This window comes from Cervus elaphus, chromosome 7, assembly GCF_910594005.1.
Source record: "Cervus elaphus chromosome 7, mCerEla1.1, whole genome shotgun sequence".
NCBI classification, from domain to species: Eukaryota; Metazoa; Chordata; class Mammalia; order Artiodactyla; family Cervidae; genus Cervus; species Cervus elaphus.
In genome coordinates, this window is record NC_057821.1 from 17,552,279 (window position 1) to 17,572,882 (window position 20,604).

Sequence of the window (20,604 nt, forward strand, 5' to 3'; positions counted from 1 at the left end):
CCCTCACCCCATCTGCCAATCTTTGAACTCCTACGGCTTTTGGCTCTCGCTCATTCTGAGAATGTTCTGTAGCTCCAGTTCCATACCCTACCTTCCCGCTGTGGTCTACCCTCTCAACACCTCCATTTTCCCAGCCTTTCTTCTCCACATTTAGAAGAACTCAAAAACTTCTCTCTACCACGTAGGTCAGTATTTTTTAAACTGTATACCTTTGACTTAGTAATTCCATTAAGAATCCTAAGGAAACAGATTATTTATGATTAAGGATGTTCAGTGTACTCTTTTGGTATCAAAACTGTTTGTGTGTTTTGTTTGTTAAATTTTATTTATATTTATTTGGCTGTCCCACGTCTTAATTGTGGCATGCCAGATCTTCAATCTTAGTTCTGACATGTGGGATCTAGTTCCCTGAACAAGGATCAAACCCAGGACCCCTGCATTGGGAGCGAGGAATATTAGCCACTGAACCAGGGAAGTCCCTCTCTGTGTTTTGAAATAATAGACTTATAGAAAAATTAAAGTTGTGAGAATAGTGTAAAGAATTCTCATGTACCCTTCACCAAAATTCTCCAAATGTTAACTTTTTACCCCATTTGTTTTATTCTTCTCTCTCTCTCTGTTTCACACAAACACATACACAAACACACACACAGAGTTTTGAAGAGTAAATTGCAGGCGTGATGCCTCTTGACCCCTACATACTTCAGTCTTAACAGGTTTATTTCTTGAAGTCAGGGGCATTCCCCTACATAACCACAGTACTGTTATCAAAACCGAGAAGTCAGCATTATTACAATATTACTATTAAATCTACAGACTTTTTTCTGTGTAGTTCATTTTCCCAATAATGTCCCTTACGGCAAGAGAGAATAAAATTTGTTTTGTTTTGTTTTTATGGTCCAGGATCCAACCTAGGATCACTGCCTAATTCTGTTGTCATGTCTTTAAATCTGAAACAGTTTCCTCATCTTTTATGACCTTGACTTTTTGAAGAGTACAAATCAGTTATTTTATTGAGTGTCCCTCAATTTGAGTTTCTCTAATGTTTCCTCATGATGAAATTCAGGTTATACATTTTTGGTGGCCTTCCCTGGTGGCAAAGAATCTGCCTACCAATGCAGTAGATGTGGGTTTGATCCCTGGTTCAGGAAGATCCCCTGGAGAAGGAAACAGCAACCCACTCTGGTATACTTGCCTGGGAAATCTCATGGACAGAGGTTATAATATATGGGGTCTCAAAGAGTCAGACTCAACTGAACAACTAAACAGCAACACAGTTTTGATAGGATTCCACAGAAGTGGTGTGTGTGTCCTCATGGGGTGGACTTGTCCCATTGCTGGTGGTGTTCACGTTCAGCACTTGCTTAAGATGGGGTCTGCTTCATGTGGTGTCTGATGTATCATTAGTAAGCTTCTTTGGGCAGCTACATTGAGATTATGTAGATATCGTTTCTTGTCAAACTTGAACAAACTAGTTTAAGCTTTCATTGATAATTCCTGACCGAATCAGTTGTTACTCAGTCAGCTGTTACTGTGATGGTCACCACATAGAGACTTTCTAATTCTATCAAGTTTATTCTACCTTAATTGTTAGCATTCTTCTCTAAGGAAGAATTTTCCTGTTTCTCCCTTTTACTTCTATCAGTATAGATGCATAGATTCTCATTTAATGAGTTAAAATTGTTGCAATAAAAAAAAATTGTTGCAATCATTTATTTTGATGCTCAAATTGGTTTTTTTAAATTATTTTTTACAATGAAACTTGAGATTATATGCTCTTTTTTTTTTTTTTCACTTTGATGCTTAGGTTTCTTTGGGTTTATATGTTTATTTAATTTTTTGGTTGCATGGCATGTGGGATCTTAGTTCCCTGACAAGGGGTTAAACCCACATCCCCTGCTTTGGCAGCACAGAGTCCTAACTACTGGGCCACCAGGGAAGTTCCACTTAAGTTGATTTGATGGCCATTGAGCGCCCCTCCACACTGGCTGCTGGTCCCTCTGACATGTTTACATTTTGCTTTGAGCACTGCCTTTTAATTTCTGGGAAAACATGATGTTCCATGTTTGCCTTTCACTTTCCTGCCCGTGCCTTGGAATTCAACCATTCAGCAAAGGCCTTGTTCCTTCTAGTGGAGAACAGTACTTAGAAGCCAAGATCTGAGCACTACATATTCATTGCTACTGACGTTGTCTCAACTGGGACTTATATATATTTACACATACACAACATCTGTAGCTATCTATTATCTGTTTATCTATATATCTATATTTAAAACAGTAGGTTCATATTGATACTTCAATTCTAATCCAGGACCACCAGATTCGTTATTCAAGTCTCCTTTTCCATATTTATCACTCCCTTTTCTAATAGTGAAAAAGCCTACCCCATAATATATTTATTTGCCCAATCCTAGAATACATAGAAAATAGTTTTAGAATCACTAATTCATGGGCTTCCCTGGTGGCTCAGAGGGTAAAGCATCTGCCTGCAATGCAGGAGACCTGGGTTTGATCCCTGGGTTGGGAAGATCCCCTGGAGAAATGGCAACCCACTCCAGTATTCTTGCCTGGAGAATCCCATGGACGGAGGAGCCTGGTAGGCTAGACTCCACGGGGTCACAGAGTCAGACACGACTCCACTGTTGAAAACAAACCTACTTCAGATTTGATTGCTGATTTACAGTTCCGTCTTTACCCTAAAGGTATATAGTCAAAACACTGTTCCAAAGTTACTAGGGTTAGTACTTATTTTTCCTTCCTTGGTGTGGCTGTGCTATTCTTTTGAACTATGCTTTTGCTTATTTGTTTCTGTTTGTATTTCGTTCTAGAATTCTTTACCCGCTACTTTTGTTGATTTTATCTATTTAGTTTCTTTTGGACGAGTGAACCATTAGCGCAGTCCCAAACGTCAGGGCTGTGCAGAGTGTGTGGGGCAGTCTCCCTCCTCCCTGGCCCCTCTCCTGCTCACAACCGCTCCATCCTTTCCTGCCAGTTCTCCTCCATCACCTCTATTTGCCAGTCTCAGTAGTCTCTCCTTTATTTATCGTCTGTTTATTTTCACACAAGTAAGCAGATACATGTGTATTTTCTTATTTCCCCTCTTTTCTTACTCAAATATAGCATACTATAGATATTCTCCTATACTTCAGCTGCCAAAAAGTTTTCTAAACCCAGTATAGTAATTCTCCTACTATAGGATTTATATATATATAAATTACTGAATATAATGAAGTATTATATAACTGTTTAAAATGTTTTTGAAAAATAATTAAAGATTTGAGGGAAGGCTTATAAAATCATTTTGGGCTTCCCTGGTGGCTCAGCTGGTAAAGAATCTGCCTGCAATGCGAGAGACCTGGGTTCAATCCCAGGGTTGGGAAGATCCCTGGAGAAGGGAAAGACTACCCACTCCTGTATTCCGGCCTGGAGAATTCCATGGACTGTATAGTCCATGGGGTCACACAGAGTCAGACACAACTGAGCAACTTTCACTTATAAAATCATTTTAAGTGCACATTTAAACATGAAATATTTAAAATGTACATTTAACTGCAAAATAGTTAATAAGCAATTTGCTTTCTCTTTTAGAAAAATGATGAAAGACAGTATGATGAACTAGAAAGTAGAAAACCCTCTTGCTTACCAAACACTCAGAAACTTGATTAAAAGGAAATGTACTACTCCATTAACAGCAGTTCCTTGGATGGTGGAATTACAGATACTCTGTTTTCTTCTAATTTAAAAAATTTACCCACGTAGAGGAGGTGATACCTGGAAAGCATTTATCAACATATTGATGCATTTTTTTAAAAAGTAAAACTTCCCATTGGTAACAACTAGAAACAGTTCCAAAATAGCTTAGAATGAAAAGTAAGCCCTCTTCTTCCAGGTTTCCCAACCACAGGCCACCAGTGTTTCTGTGTTCTTTCTCTTTCTCTTCCCCCAGAGACATCCTTTGCATACCCAGCACACGTCACATATGCACTTAACTCTACAACACACCGTACTTATTACCATACTCATTTTTACTTAATTAGATAACTTGAGGATCTCATGATATCTGTATATATTGGTCTACTTTATGTTTATTATAATTGATTATACATAATCAGCCACAGCATGGTCATTTCCTTTCTTTTTCATTTTTTTCAATAATGCTTCAATGAAGGGGGGAAAAAATCTCTCTCTCTAACTCCCCGAAGTTTCAATTATCCAAAGGTAACAAGAAGCATATTCCGGCAGCTCCAAAGTAATTTTTTGTGACTTTTAATGTCAAAGAATATTGGGAACTCAATCTTGCATTATACTCCATGTGTTCTGCTGTAGGTTTTCCAGAACAATTAAAGCATCAGGTATTTTGGAATAAGGAGGGCATAACCTTGGAGGCTGCACAAACTGGAAAAGTAGTCTTGAGGTGCCATCTAACATTTACACTCCCAGGAAATCCAGAAGCACAGTGACTCTTTTACTTTATAATCTCTGTATAAATTACCTTATAGAACATTGTAAGGAACAAAAATATCATCATCAAGGGCTTTCAAGGTTTATCTACTTGGGGAAATTTCATTTAGCAAGTTTTGATACTATAAAGTGTTAATATTAAATGGGTTTTAAATATAAACTGTATTTATTTTTGCCATCGAAATACACTTATTTGGTTCAGAATTCAAAAGGTACAGAAAGTTGTGTACTACAGTGAAAAACTTCCTTCCTCCTGTCGCCAGCCACCCAGTTGCCTTTAGTTTTACCAGCTTCTTAACGAGTGAACTTAAGTCCCCGCCCCACCTTTTCTTTTATGAAAACTTTCAAAACTACAGAAAAGTTGGGAGAGTACAGTGAACCTCCTCAGCGAGATTCACTACTTGTTTATGCTTTGGAGCATTTGTTTTGTTTGTGTCTGGATGTCTTTCTCTCTTTCCAAACAGACACACACAGACACACACACACACACACCCTTTCCTCTGAACTATTTTGAAAGTAAGTTGCAAAATGGCATGAGCCTGCTAAATTCTTTAGCAAGTATCTCCCAAAAACAAAGACTGTCTTCAACACAACCTCAGTATCACTATCATGCCCAGGAAATTTAACGTTTGTATAATAACATTATATCAGATTTCTTCCTGTTGAGCCAGTAACGCCCTTTATGACAATGCCCTTTATGACAATGCCTCGCTCTGATCACTTACTGTCACGTCTCTTTAGGCTACAGCAGCCTGGATCAGTTGTTTCAAGGGTGGCCCTCAGTGCATTGACTGATTGTCTCCTCATGAGTAGATTCTGGCCAAGTGGCTGGCTTATAACGTTTGTTTGTCCCCTTTATGGGTGATCACTTGGTTCCCATGCCGCCCCTGGCCAGGTTTCTCCTCGAGGTATTCAAAAGTATCTTATTCCAGTACAAGGAAGACATCATCTCTGGGACGGTGTTTTGGGACTATGTGACCTGCTTGTTTCTCAGCCCTTCACCATTGACTTCGCTGATATATATTACATTAGTGGTTGCAAAATGATTTTCTAATTATCCTATCTACTGTTAGTGATTGAGATTTTTCCAAAAAAGAGAGCTTTTTCTTCTTCTCACATTGTGTATATATGTGTGCTGCTGCTGCTGCTAAGTCACTTCAGTCATGTCCAACTCTGTGCAACTCCATAGACGACAGCCCACCAGGCTCCCCCGCCCCTGGGATTCTCCAGGCAAGAACACTGGAGTGGGTTGCCATTTCCTTGTCCAATGCGTGAAAGTGAAGTCATTCAGTCGTGTCCGACTCCTAGCAACCCCATGGACTGCAGCCCATCAGGCTCCTCCGTCCATTGGATTTTCCAGGCAAGAGTGCTGGAGTGGGGTGCCATTGCCTTCTCCGGTATATATGTGTATGTGTGTGTATAACACTATGAAATCATAGTTGTTTTTTTTTCTTTTTAATTTATTTAATCAGCTATGCCAGGTCTTAGTTGCAGCATGTGGGACCTAGTTCCCTGACCAGGGATTGAACCCAGGCGCCCCTACATTGGCAGTGTGGAGTCTTAGCCACTGGACGAAGTCCTGACATCATAGTTGGTTTTTTCATTCATTTTAAAACTACTTATGGGGGATTTTATTTTATTTATATACTTACTTATTTACTCTATTTGGCTGCATCAGGTCTTCATTGTGGCAAGCAGGATCTTCATCTCATCATGGGGGATCTATCGTTGCATGCACTGACTTAGTTGTGGTGTGCAGGCTCAGTAGTTGTGGCGCGTGGGCTTGGTTGTTCCACGGTGTATGGGATCTTAGTTTCCCAACCAGGGATGAACCTATGTCCCCTGCATTGCAAGGCGGATTCTTTTTTTTTTTTTTTTAATTAATTTATTTATTTTTTCAGTGGGTTTTGTCATACATTGACATGGATCAGCAATAGATTTACACGTATTCCCCATCCCGATCCCCCCTCCCCCCTCCCTCTCCACCTGATTCCTCTGGGTCTTCCCAGTGCACCAGGCCCGAGCACTTGTCTCATGCATCCCACCTGGGCTGGTGATCTGTTTCACCATAGATAGTATACATGCTGTTCTTTCGCAACATCCCACCCTCACCTTCTCCCACAGAGTTCAAAAGTCTGTTCTGTACTTCTGTGTCTCTTTTTCTGCTTTGCATATAGGGTTGTCGTTACCATCTTTCTAAATTCCATATATATGTGTTAGTATGCTGTAATGTTCTTTATCTTTCTGGCTTACTTCACTCTGTATAATGGGCTCCAGTTTCATCCATCTCATTAGAACTGGTTCAAATGAATTCTTTTTAACGGCTGAGTAATATTCCATGGTGTATATGTACCACAGCTTCTTTATCCATTCATCTGCTGATGGGCATCTAGGTTGCTTCCATGTCCTGGCTATTATAAACAGTGCTGCGATGAACATTGGGGTGCACGTGTCTCTTTCAGATCTGGTTTCCTCAGTGTGTATGCCCAGGATTCTTAACCACTGGGCCACCAGGGGAGTCCCTGTGAGGAACTTGAAACATGAACAAAAGTAGACAAGATAGTGTATTGAACCCTCATGCTCAATCAGCTTCAGGGCTCACCCACTCACGGTTGCTTCTGTGTTAATCCATACCTGACTCAGGCTTCCCTGCCCAGTATTATTCTGAAGCTAATCGAGACATATAAGTTCATCTCCTAATTTTTTAGTGTATTTCCCTAAAATATTGTGTATTTTCTTTCATAGTTAATGTTGCAATCTATTGCTTTCTTTATTCTTTTGATGCTTAAATTGTCCCCAGTTTGGTCAGTGGAGGCGAGGCCTACTTAAGATGGCTTCTGTACTTCTGTCACCCCACTTTGAGCATTAACCTCCTTTGAGCACTCTATGGGACGAGACATTGTAAGCATGTCTTCTGATTTCCTTGCCTCACACCTAGAATCAGTCATCTCTCTAAGGAGCCCTGTGAATTTAAATCTCTTCATGCAAAGAGTCATTTACAGGACTTAGGCTTTCTCATGAATGGATTAATATTTCACAAGTCACTGATGAAAGAGGTGCAGTTTGCAAGAGTTTAACCTGTCAAACAAAAGTAAACAAATTAAGTCTAACTCTCTTTAGATCACTAATAGATTTAGTAGATCTTAAATTCCCTGACAGCTTTGTGTGAGAGATTTCCAGGAGTGGTCACCACTGAAGTCTCCAACCTTCCCTGCCCCTTTCTAATTCCTTCCCCATCCAGCTCAGCCTGCCTACCTTACCATGGAACCACCGAATCCTCAGACACTCATACTTCATAATCTAGATGTTCTTGCTTTTTTCTTTTCCTTCTGTACTTTTAATAGGTTACTGAATCCTACAAATTCTTCTCTGAGTGTCTCATATCCATTCTTCCCAATAACAATGAAAGTAATAATATTATTAACAACTGGTACATGCAGGGGTTATCTGTATTATTTCTAATCCTTACTTTGGGACCATAGGTAGCATTATTGTTCCCATTTTGCAATAAGGAGTTGGAGGTTCAGAGCATGGGCGAATTGCTCTAAAGGCAGACTTCACCTGCTAACTGTCTTACCACGCTGTCTCCCATTGCTCTCCTTTCTGCATCGTACTTGGGGCTAGACTTTAAGAGGGGCAGCGATATAATGGGGAAAACAAGAGTTGGAATAGCAATCAGAGCTCACTTGCAGGTCCTCCTCTGCCACTGACTGGTTTTGTGATCTAAGTTCATATCTTTAATTCTAAGCCCTTGTTTTCTCTTGAAAATGAGGAAACTCTAGCCAAGCCATAGAATCATCTGGGGAGCTTTGTAAAAATATGGATACCCCCATAAATTCTGACTTAAATGGTCTGGATTAAAGGCTCTAGGCATTAGCATTTTTCAAAAGCTCCCCAAGTGATTCTAAAGTGCAAACAGGAAGAAGGGCCAATAGGTAGACGGTTCCCAAGGCCCATTTGTATTATCATTAGGGGGCTGTCACCATTGTCTGAGTGATTAATCTGCCTTCAGCCTCTTCTCAAAGTGTGGTTTCCATCACATTCATCTTCCCAAAACATTTGTTCGGTGACCTAAACCACATGATCTGGGAGCTTCTCATTGCACAGGAGAAAAGTACAAACCCCCAGCCCAGCCCTTAAGCTGAACTCAAGCTGAATTCTTCAGGTTAGCCAGGCACGACCCCTCATGGTTCCCCAAACAGGCCAGACTCATCATGAGCCCCAAGCCTCTGCTGATGGGTATCCACTGAATGTCCTTTCCTGTCTGGCCTGACGGCTTCCCCTCCATCAGGGTATCCAGGCTTCTAAAAGAGTGAAGCCTTTCTCACACCATCCATTGATCTCCTCTCTGCACTTTTTGTTTACACTGCCCACGAGGTACATAATCACTCGCTGTACTGTTTCCTTCATTGATTCATTCATTCAGCAGTGTATCAGCACCCACGTGGCCAGCCCTGGGCCATGTCCCAGGGCTACGACAGGCTGTTGCGGGGCAGAAGGCGCGGACAAGCTGACCAGCATTCTCAGTGCTCTGGTGGGAGCAGCCTGGAGCTCCGGGCTCCAGAAAGGAGCCTGTCACCCAGATGGGGCAGGTTTCCATGAAATAGTGGTTTCTGACTGAGCCCTCCTAAAGGAAAAGCAAGTTATCCAGCACAAGAGGGTCTGAGTTGAGAATGTTCAGGCAGTGGGATAAACAAGTGCAAGGCCTTGGGGAGGGAAGAGAATGTGGTTCTGCAGGGGAAGGAGAGCAGGTTCAAGTGAGGCATGAAGATTTAGGTGGGAAAGGTAAGCAGACACTAAATCGCACGGGACCTTGATGCTGTGTCACAGAGCCATCGTGGTATCACAACCTAAGCGTGACAGTGAAAACCGACTCCACCCGGGTGGCAGTAGAAGTGGCGAGGCGTGAACTGGATTTGAAGCAGGTCAGATAGAATTTCTGGTTGATTGGCTGGAGTGGCGGAATAAGGGTGATGCAAATTCCCGACTTTTTTAAGCCAAAAAGTTGGCTTAAAACTCAACATGCAGAAAACTAAGACCATGGCATCTGTTCCCATCACTTCATGCAAATAGATGGGGAAACCATGGAAACAGTGAGAGACTTTATTTTTGGGGGCTCTAAAATCACTGCAGATGGTGATTGCAGCCATGAAATTAAAAGATGCTTGCTCCTTGAAAGAAAAGCTATATGACCAACCTAGACAACTTATTAAAAAGCAGAGACATTTCTTTGCCAACAAAGGTCTGTCTAGTCAAAGCTATGGTTTTTCCAGTAGTCATGTATGGATGTGAGAGTTGGACTGTAAAGAAAGCTGAGCGCCAAAGAATTGATGCTTTTGAACTGTGGTGTTGGAGAAGACTCTTGAGAGTCCCTTGGACTGCAAGGAGATCCAACCAGTCCATCCTAAAGGAAACCAGTCCTGAATACTCATTGGAAGGACTGATGCTAAAACTCCAATACTTTGGCCACCTGATATGAAGAACTGACTCATTTGAAAAGACTCTGATGCTGGGGAAAACTGAAGGTGGGAGAAGGGGACAACAGAGGATGAGATGGTTGGATGGCATCACTGACTTGATGGACATGAGTTTGAGAAAGCTCTGGGAGATGGACAGGGAAGCCTGGCATGCTGCAGTCCATGGGGTCACAAAGAGTCAGAAACGACTGAGCAACTGAACTGAACTGAGATTTCCGACTGTGACACCCAGGTTCACTGAAATAGAGAACAGGGGAAGACGTCATGGTTTGAAGGGAAATTCTGAGTTTAGTTTAGGATGTTTGTCAAGGGTGAGGTACTTGTGTGACAACATAGTTGTATGGGAAATGGCTCCATATGCTGAAGCAGAGGGCAAAATGCAAGCTGAAGTGGGACTGACTGGCGTGTATATCACGATGGAAGCGGCCAGAGTGGAGGAAATGCATCAGGAAGAGTGTGTCAGTAGAGAGGAAGAGTGACCAGAAGAGAACCCTAACGCACTTCAACACTTTGAGGGTGGACACAGAAAGACAAGTCCGCAGGCGAGACTCAGAATATTCCAAAAAACCAAAAGGTCTTGGCAGTTTGGAAGATAAGAAAGGAAAATGAGGCAGGCAGGGATAGCTGGGGTCCATAAAGTTGAGTGTCACTGAGGGGCTGGCGGAAGTCAGGATGGGAACGTTTCTGACATATTTAGCAACAGGGAGGCAGTTGTTGGCCTTGGTAACATTTGTTTCCATGGAGTGATTTGTGCAGAAGCCAGATTATAGATGAGGGGAGATGAGGAGTGTGGTGATGAGCATGGACAACTTCCAGAAAAATGACAGTAACCGACCCTGCAGTAGTTCCACAGATGTGTGGAGTCTGGTGGGTGATTTTTATAAGATACAGGAAAGCCTTGACCTTTTTTCCAAAGCTCTTGGGAAGGAGGAGGACATGAATTCCAGGACATCAGTGGGATTCTTTGTAGAAAAAAAGGGGGAGATGCTTCTTCCACTGTAACAGGGAAGGGGGGAAGGGATGACTGGGGATCAGGTGAGGTCAGATCTTTGATGGTAGAAGGTGGAATGAATTCTCACCTGGCTTACAGGTTTGAAGACAATGAAATAGCCTTTGTGGAAAATGAGCGGGGAGCTAGCCAGAGAAATAAAGGGTTACTGGTCAGGCCTAAGGACCTGGGATCGGCCACCATAACTGTGGTGCTCTGGTGGGCTGTGTTTGGGCCCTCCTGAGTGTTCTCTGGCTGATAAATGTTCAGAAGGCAAGGCCTCTAGCAGTATCCTTCAGCCCCTGTCTTTGATTACCGTAGTATAGTATATACAGTGAATGCCTAAACGTCTTAGTCAAGGTACTTTGGGTTGCAACTATCAGAAGCTCACTCTAACTTGTTTAGCAAAAAAAGAAGAACATCTCGTGGAGTGCAGCTCCTTTATAAGGGTCAGAACTAGGCTCTCTGCTGTTTCCTTGGCCTCTCCAAGATGGCATGTGCCTGCCTCTCTCCTTCATGGCCCCCTCTCACCCTTCTGGCCCCAAATGGCCACCCCAGGCCAACGTCACAATATTTGCCAACCATGTAACAGAGACTGGAAAAAGAGAAAAAAGAAAAACGGAGACTGGCAAGTGCAGTGGTTTCCCCAACTTGAGAATACATCAGAATCTCCTGGAGAGCTCTTCTAAATAATAGATTCCTAAACACCACATTGGATTTCTGAATCCATCTGTGCATATGACCCCAAAACTTTGTCTTGCAGAAACGCCCCCAGGCGATCATGGTACAATTAGGCTATAAACCTGCACTTGAGAACTACTGCTCTTAGGTACCCCTCCCGCTCCCCCCATTCTCAGTTCCAAGGAGCATCTGATTGGCGCCCCTGTGGTTCAGTCATCCCTGACCAGAGGAGCCCGTCATGGGTGACCTGAGGAAGCAGCCACACGGGGCCTCTGCTGCTATTATGTACAGAGTCTTTGTTCAAATTAGGAAGACGTGCCCCCTTTAGGGAAGTAGAAATAAAGAAAGGCACCCCTAGGAGGGAGAAGCTGCTCACTGGCAGGGTTGGCACTTTTCCACAGGAAGAAGAGGTTCCTCTGCCCTGGATTCTAGCTCTTCACATCCTTTGTGTGCCCACCACACCGGCTCCACCCCATTTCTGTGGCGGGGGACAATTCCCAGAGGAGGGTGTGGGCTGGGAAGATTTCCAGTGGCCTCCCTGATTCAGCAGATGCCTGGTGACTATCATCTTGCTAGTTTGTTGTGGGCTTCTTACAAAGTGTACCACAGAGCTGGATAGGGCTAGATTCGGTATTCTGATTCATTGGGGGATTTCTCTGTATTCACATGGTATCAAGATAATGCAGGATCTAAAGAGTTAAAATCATACACTGATGTGATCTGAGTTCTTGGAGCCAAGTTCTCAAGAAAATAGCCTTCAATAGTTTATTGTAAAGAAAATATATTTCAAGAGGAAGTTTTCTCCTTAGAGCTCAGGAAAAAAAGACCAGAATGATAAATTTTATTTCTGGAAAAGATGGACAGTTAGGGGCAACCTAAATTGGAGGGGAATGGCAGAAAGCTGCAGGCTGCTGAGGAGGGCATTGGACTAGGAGGAAGTACAGGCCCCTATAACTTACGCTGCTGTGGAATTCACTCCCTTGTGTTCATCTAACAGCGATTCACCCTGTGCTCGCTGTGGTATCAGGCCCTCTTCCGGTGCTGGGGATTCAGCAGTGAACCAGACAGACAAAAATCCTGCCCTGAAAAGCAGGGGACTGGGAGCGACCAGTAACATCTGAAAATGGAGCGGGCCTGTCGGGCAGCAGAGCTTTCCAAACATACAGACCTGGTGAATGGAGGTGTAGCCCACATTCCCGGTGGATTGCCATTCCCCCACCACCCTGGCCCTACCTGGCCCACCCAACCTCCATGTTACCCCCCAGTGTACCAGCTGGGGAGATCATTCCAGTCCCCAGCGGAGGGACACAGTGAGGGACACCAGCAGTAGCTGGAGGATGAAAATGCACTGATGCAAGGGTTGAACCCCCACTCGGGTGGGCAGGAGGCCTGAAAACACTCATACCAGAACCTGCTCAAACAAGAGGAATCCTGCAGATAGAAGCCTTACTATCAGACACAGCGGCAATTTATTCCCTTTGCTATTATTGTCATTCAGTTGCTAAGTCATGTCCCACTCTTTGCGACCCCATGGACTGCAACACATCAGGCCTCTCTGTTCCTCACTATCTCGTGGAATTTGCCCAAGTTCATGTCCATTGGGTCGGTGATGCCATCCAACCATCTCATCCTCTGTCACCCTCTTCTCCTTTTGTCTTCACTCTTTCCCAGCATCAGGGTCTTTTCCAGTGAGCTGGCTGTTCGCATCATGTGGCCAAGATATTGGAGCTTTGGCTTCAGCATCAGTCCTTCCAATGAGTATTCAGGACTGATTTCCTTTAGGATTGACTGGTTTGATTTCCTTGCTGTCCAAGGGATTCTCAAGAGTCTCCTCCAGCATCACAATTGGAAAGCAGCTTTGACATTAGATTAGATTGTTCAGGGTATTTTTTTTTCCTTGTTACTCTTCTATGTTATGAAAACACACACACACACATTTAGGAAAATAAAGAAAACATAAACGTACAGTAACCAAATAATTATAAACAAATACCTGTGTGAGGAACCACTCAAGAAATAGAATGTTATCAGTACTCCCACAAACCACCTCCTCCTTCTGTGTGCCTTCCTAACCCCAGGCCTTCTCCTGACTTTTATGATGATTTCTTCCTTCCTTTTCTTACGTACTTTTTTACTTTCTTTTTGTTGTTGTTTTGGCTGTGCTGGACGTCTTGTGGGGTCTTAGTTCCCAACCAGGGATCAAACCCGAGCCCTCGGCAGTGAAAGCTCAGAGTCCTAGCCGCTGAACTACTGGAGAGTTCCCTAGTTTTACTACTTATGTATGCATGGATTTTGTTTTATTTGTCTGTTTAATAGCTAAGAGTCATTCAGGGTCCTGACTGATAAGTAAGTTGGGAGATCAGGCTGTGTAGTGCCATTTATTTTTTCAGTTTTTCAAAGTTGTATGCTCTTAAGCAATAAGGATAAAATTCTTCTGTTTCATGTGAACTAGGCATATTGAAGAAAATTCCAAAAATGTTGTGTCCTGCCAGCACTGCTATGAGGACTTTGGTCATTTGAACATATTCCTTCTGGTTCATCTGTTCATCTATTGATCTCGTTATTTCAGAGTCCCATCTAGAATATAGCCTTACCCTGTTAGACCACATTTTTCCAACTTTTATCTGTATTTTTATCCAAAGTGGCACCTTTCTTTTTTTTTTTTTTGCCCACACATCACAGCTTGTAGGGACTCAGTTCCCCAACCGGGGGGTTGAACCTGGGCCACAGCAATGAAAGTCCAGAGTCCTAACCACTAGATCCAGGTGGCCCTTAGTGTCTGTCTGCTGGAGATATTTGTGAGGAGAGCTTCAGGCCTCCCTACAACATGGATATCCTCCTTGTGGCTTCTCTGCGATAGGAGAGTGTGGAGTTATGTTCCAGGGGAAGCTGTGAGGACTGGGAGGTTCTCCCCTGTGGTGTTCTGACTAAGAACTATGAATATTGCCTGTAGACTTAAGAGATGTAGGTCCAAGCTTCCCTGCTAATGGAAAGATGAGCAAGGTGACCATTTCCATCTTTGTAATGACCTCCTCCAGTCTCTCTTGGAAAATATCAAATCCCTCTCCATTTTTGTATTAGAAAAAGGAGCCAAATAGATCATTGTTTAGCATAATTAACTGTTTAGAACAGAAATATTAACATATCTAGTTCACTGGTTTAGTTGGCTAGTGACCAGGCATCACCCAGTTCTGTGCGAGCAGCCACACGTGAACAGTTGGTGGGAAACTTTTTCTTAGGCCAGAGTCACATGTCATCACCCATGGAAATGGTTACACTCATCTGCTGGTGTACAAAATATAAAAGTGAAGGAAAAACTGAAAACTTACTGCACTGTGAAATAGTCATGACATAAAGGATTAAAAATTGAGGGTGGTTGAGAAACCCACCGTTTATTGTGCTCAGTCGCTTTAGTCGTGTCCAACTCTCTGCGAACCTATGGACTCTAGCCTGCCAGGCTCCTCTGTCCATGGGATTCTCCAAGCAAGAATACTGGAGTGGGTTGCCATGCCTTCCTCCAGGGGATCTTCCCATCCCAGAGATTGAACTTGTGTCTGCTACATTGCAGGCAGATTCTCTACCGCTGAGCCACCAAGGAAGCCCAGAAACTGTTTATCACTTTAAATGCTTATAGAGATAACAGATTTTTTAGAGCTAGAAAGACCTTGTTAGCCCTTAAACATCACCCAGTTCCTCTTCCTTATTTACAGAAAAGCACATAACAGTTTAAACATCAGATTAATTTTTCTAGTGATATTTTGCTCTAATATTCAGCTGAATTTACATTTCCCAGTTACCTGCCACCTGAGGCTGTCATTTCACGAACCAAAGACCTCCCAGACAGCAGGGGGAGAGGTGCTTCAGATCATCTACACAGCAAATAGCAAGCGTTGACAGTAGACTGGGGTTGGCACTTAGGTCCTGACTGGGTGGTCAGTATTCCTGCAGACCCCGCATAGTCAAGGTCATAATCCTTGCAGGTGTGATAAAGCAGTCCTGAAGCTAGAAACTGTTGAGGGGTAGAAACTGAGTTCCAGGCTCAGCTTTGCATCTGAGCACCATGAACACAGGAGTTCCAGGAGCAAGAAAGCAGCTGGTGTCAATGAACTCTGCATCCCTGACTGGTGTCAAGAAGACTCAGCCTGCAAGGGGATACTCTTTGCAGTTCTCCCAGTGTGACAGGGACAGTTGTTTTATAATCTAACCTGAAGGTGATGCAGGAGACTCATTAACTGACTTGGTTGACATTTTAAGTGATCTTTTAAAGCTTTTATCGTGGATTTAATTTTTCCATCTCGGCCATGTTTTTCACAGGCTCAGAAAAAAAGCTTGAATCAGACTTCCCCCATTTCTGCTTCCAAGACCACAGATGGCCTGAGGCCAGCGCCCATGCCAGGCCTCTTGAGCACCGCACTGCCAGGTCAGGAGCCCCGCCGTGAGCTCTCCTCAATCCGTGCCTGTCTTCCCAGGGGACACCCTCTGCACACCCGTCATCCTGCATCTCTTCCACTCCACCTCACCTCCACTCTGATCCTCCCTGCTTTCTGTATCCCTTCCACCTGAGTTATATACCGTGTTGCATCTGTGCCATCATTTTATATAAAAAATGAGAAATTAAAACATCTCTATTAAATTATGTTCAAAAAGTGTGCTGCTTAGAAAGAGTGAAACCTAGTATTTTGAAAATAGTAAAATGAAAATAGTATTATATGGCACATGTGACTTTGCAGCTATCCTCACATTGCTTTGTATAGGTATATTTAGAATTCACCCATCTGAGACAGAAAGTATCATGGGTCATGTCTCCCATTTCTTCTAAAGCTTTGAACACCCACACTACTCAATAAGTACTAGAAAAGATGACACTATGAACACTAGTAGCCAGTCCTCTGTTTGGGCCTCCCTTTCCTTAAGTTGTGAGTATTTGGAGGTTCGGTGGTACTGACAGATCACTGGCTTGAGGCCTATTCCGTAGACCTTAGATGATTTGAAACTGTAGCATTTGACAGCTTTTGTTTATTACCATTTATGTATGTGTTTATTTCTATGTATTACCTAAATAATCTTTCATAACCCTTACCTCTGCTTTTTGCGCTTTGGTAGATAAATGTACTTCCTGCTTTCCTTTCTCATAGCCAACATCCATGATAAATCTATTTCAACAAGTTCAGTAATGTGTGTATATTGGACTCTAGGGGTTACCTGCCGGGCCTGATTTACTGTTTCTGTTGAACGTTGTCTCATGTGTTCATTCTAATAGGGCAGGATTCTGGAAGCAAAGTTATACCAGCGTCCTTAGGAACCACACAGCCCCAACAGGAAAAAGTCGTTGGATCACCTCCTGGCCAGCCAGCGGTGCAGGTAGAAGACAGTTTGCCTGGCTTCTTCTTAATAATCAGTGTGATTGAAAGAAAATGTCACATCCCCTTCTGCTTACTAGAGGCTCTCTGGCATCGTCTGCACAGTCAACCCTGATGCCCACAAAAGTACTCATTGAAGACCTTCCCCAAGGGCCAGGTCTTGTAATGTCGATGTTTCTAGGATGAATGCATCTATTCCTTACATACTTTCGGTGCTATCATTTCCTTATGAATCAATAATATACCAGCAGTTGTCCACCTGAAACTATCACAACATTATTAATCAGCTATACTCCAAAACAGAAAGTTTAATTAAAAATAAAAAATTAATCCTCAAGAGAAAAAGTAAATAGAATGTGTCCCAAAATAAATTATAGTAATACATTAATACATTTGTTTAAAGAAACAATAATTTAAAGCCTTTGAATTACATTTTAGTTGAAAAATTCCATTCTGATTTTTCTTGGAAAATGTATTCATGTGAAAATATTAAGTACTTATTAAATAAAACAGTGCAAAAATTTATCTTTTAAAAATAAAAATGATTCTGAATATAAAAAATAATATACCAGCAGCCAGCACATCATAGGCACTCAAAAAATGTAGTTTACTGTTGAATGATAATGACCATTATCTTATCAAAAGTGGATCTGTTCCTCTTAGTTATCCTAGAGATTTTTTTCCCCTGTCGGAGTATATGAAGTAGTCAAACCCTGTGGTCTTTTAACTCATCCACTGGTCTAAAAAAGAAGAAACAAATTTTTTTGTCTTCCATTTTTTAAGGCCTTAGTTTCTTTTCCATCAGTTTTACCAGTTAATAGCTTAATGAAATTTGTGATCGTCTGGGCCTGCCTGGAATACTCAGTGAAGGATCTGGCTCAGTTCTCAGGTTCTGACATTAGGAGTATTTGTTCTTTACTATGATCTAAGAAATACCCTGATAGATCACACATCTGGACTGGATGTAACAAGAGCTCAGATATGTTTGCTCCCTTATTTACCACTGAGAAGATGAGCTAAAGACTCTCTACTGAATTTTCAGTTGTTTATGAAGTTGGCACTTAAAATATTATTTTTTTCAAAAATATAACGAAAGGACTTCCCTGGTCATCCAATGGCTAAGATTCTGTGCTTCCGATGCAGGGGTCCCGAGATCGATCCCTGGTCAGGGAACTAGATTTCACATGCTGCAACTAAGAACCAGTGCAGCCAAATTAAAAATAATAATAATAATCAGCATTTAAGGGCTTCCCTGGTTGTCCAGTGGCTAAGATTCTGTTTCTACTGCAGTGGGGCATGAGTTTGATCCCTCGTCAGGAAAGTTCCATGTGTCACGAGGTGGCCAAAGGAAAAAACAAAAATATAATGAAGCGTTTGTAGAGGGAGCTAGGAATTCAGGCTTTAAGGTACAAGTGAATCCCTTCAAGGAGCTGATAGCACAGCTTTCTATAATCTTGACACTGCAGCTTTGCTGCATGGATCTATGGGACTTCCTTGTTTTGTTTTCCAACATGGCAAATTCTACATTCTTAGAGTGTGCTATTGATAGAGAGTTGAGAAGACTGCAGCCACAGTGACCTTTATGAACTGTGTTCTGCTTATGTTTTCTACAGAAGGGACTAAGAAGAGGTGTGTTTTGTCCTCAGGTGGATGGTCATCCGGGAGGACAGAAGAGGCCTGCTGCCAAACAGCTGACTAAAGGAGCTTTGTGAGTCCCCTTCGGAAATGATCCATTTTGAATGTTTTTCTAGGTTCCTAACCTTCAACAAATAGACAACAGCAGTCGGGTCATTATACTATATATTTTTTAAAGTATACTTTGGAAGTCTTTCCCTTTAGTTTGTTAGCACCTGTATATATATCAAATGTAGTTTGAGCCTACTGCTTACCCTTTTGTTCTTAAGAATAGTTCTTTGCCTTCTTAGCAGCCACATACCCTTTGACTGGCCTCAGGGTCTCTGAGAAGAATGGTTTGATAAATCCCTATGTTCAGAACAGAAATGGTAACCATAAGCTTAGCTGGCCAGTGGTGAGGCATTGCCAGGGTCTGTGTGAGCACCCGCTTGAATGGTTGGTGGAAACATGGTGCTTTAGAGGCCAGGGTCATAGTTTGAGACTAAACTCAGGGTCAGACTAAACTAAACCCACCATGATGTACAAAGTATAAAACTATACCATATTTGATAACATCCCTGGGCGTCTCATTGTCTTTGCATGCGAATTGTTGTGATTAGATTTCTTGACATGACTCAACACAGCCATCGGCAATTTCTCTGTGACAGCATTCTCCAGCAGTTACAGAGGGACCAAGCCCTTGCGGTGACGCCTGACAAAAGCCAGTTCCGGTCGCTCGGTGACGCGGTGCAGAGGCTGCTGTCCTATCACGTGTGCCAGGGCTCCATGCCCACGGAGGAGGACCTGAAGAAAGGTGAGCAGGCTGGAGCCCCAGAGTGCCACCTTGACCCCAGACCGCCTGCCGGGGACACGCCCCACAGGAGAACCCGAGCCACGGCGCCCCAGGTGGTCGCTGGGTTACTCTTTTTCATCGCAGACCTGCCATCTTCCCAATGTACTTGGTTTCCCAGTCCATGTTGAGAATTGTGACTTATTTTTCTCAGCATTCTGTGAAGGGGTACCCAAATGTCTGGACATTTTATGGGCAAGTTTGAGGGCAGTGAATGCAGAACATTGTCGGGACTCTGGCTGCAGGTGGGACAGCCTGGGCTAGGTGCTCTGCATGGTGATTCAGGCACAGTCCTTGCATTTAGGCTGAGTGCACCCATACCCTGAGCTGTTAGCATCACCTTTATGAATTCGATAGATACTGTAGCCCTCCAAAAGCTTTGAGGTTCCAAAGGCAGTCCAAGGCACTGCTCCACATCCAGAAACTGGCAAAACATTTAGAAGTAATGTCCTCTTATCCCACCTCGAGCTCAGCCCGTTTCGATGCCTGGCCCTGCTGCCTCTCCCAGCCATGCTACCCAGTTCTACTCTCCTTCCCACCACCGTTCCCAGCCTGGACCCCGTTAGGCCCCCTCCGCTGCTTGAATCAGTCCCCCAGCTGCCCGCAGACTTGTCCCTCCGGCCAGGGTCTCTAATGGGAGCGCAGCCATCAGCCCACTGAGAGCTTCCCTGGGAGGGCCAGGGTGCTCTTCATCCTCATGCAGCATAAAATAGGGATTTGGAGGCTCTGAGAAGAGTGGAGTGGGAACTGTGAGACCTTTGGAGACAGAGGACAGACCCACAAGACCATGACCTGCGAGATGCCGTGGACTAGCTGGTGTGGTTTCGGGAAGCTGGTCTGCCCAGCCCAGACAGCAGGACCTCATTGTCTCAATGGTTTCGGGTTTTCCTGCTTTGGAAGGGAGTGGAGGCTTCGGTGCCCTGAGCTAGTAGGTGATTCTCTGTTCGTGGGTACTTGCTGCTGTTCTGGGTTTCGTGGTTTTCTTTTACAGATGGTCTTAAGGGAGTTATGTTGTTGGTTTCCTAATCAGAGTTAAAATAAGCTAGTATTAAAATGGGTTTCTGAGAGCACATGCCAGTGAACAGTAAGGGAACGCCGCACAGAAGCATCATGTCTAACCAAGGAAGAGCTAAACTCAGAGAGAAAATGGAGAAATGAAGGACCTAGTGGT

The 20,604-nt window shown here is 43.2% G+C and overlaps 1 protein-coding gene across 5 annotated transcripts in view; it reads left to right on the forward strand.

The window, feature by feature from the left end:
* BICRAL (BICRA like chromatin remodeling complex associated protein) overlaps positions 1-20,604 on the forward strand; it is a 100,108-nt gene that overhangs the window by 71,887 nt on the left and 7,617 nt on the right. For 4 of the 5 annotated variants that reach the window (XM_043907486.1, XM_043907484.1, XM_043907487.1 and 1 more), the window contains 4 exons: positions 15,924-16,029; positions 16,870-16,970; positions 18,583-18,677; positions 19,252-19,397. In XM_043907486.1, the coding sequence (XP_043763421.1) occupies positions 15,924-16,029; positions 16,870-16,970; positions 18,583-18,677; positions 19,252-19,397 (448 nt within the window). The remainder of the gene's footprint in view (positions 1-15,923; positions 16,030-16,869; positions 16,971-18,582; positions 18,678-19,251; positions 19,398-20,604) is intronic. The other variant, XM_043907488.1, reaches the window with a different exon arrangement.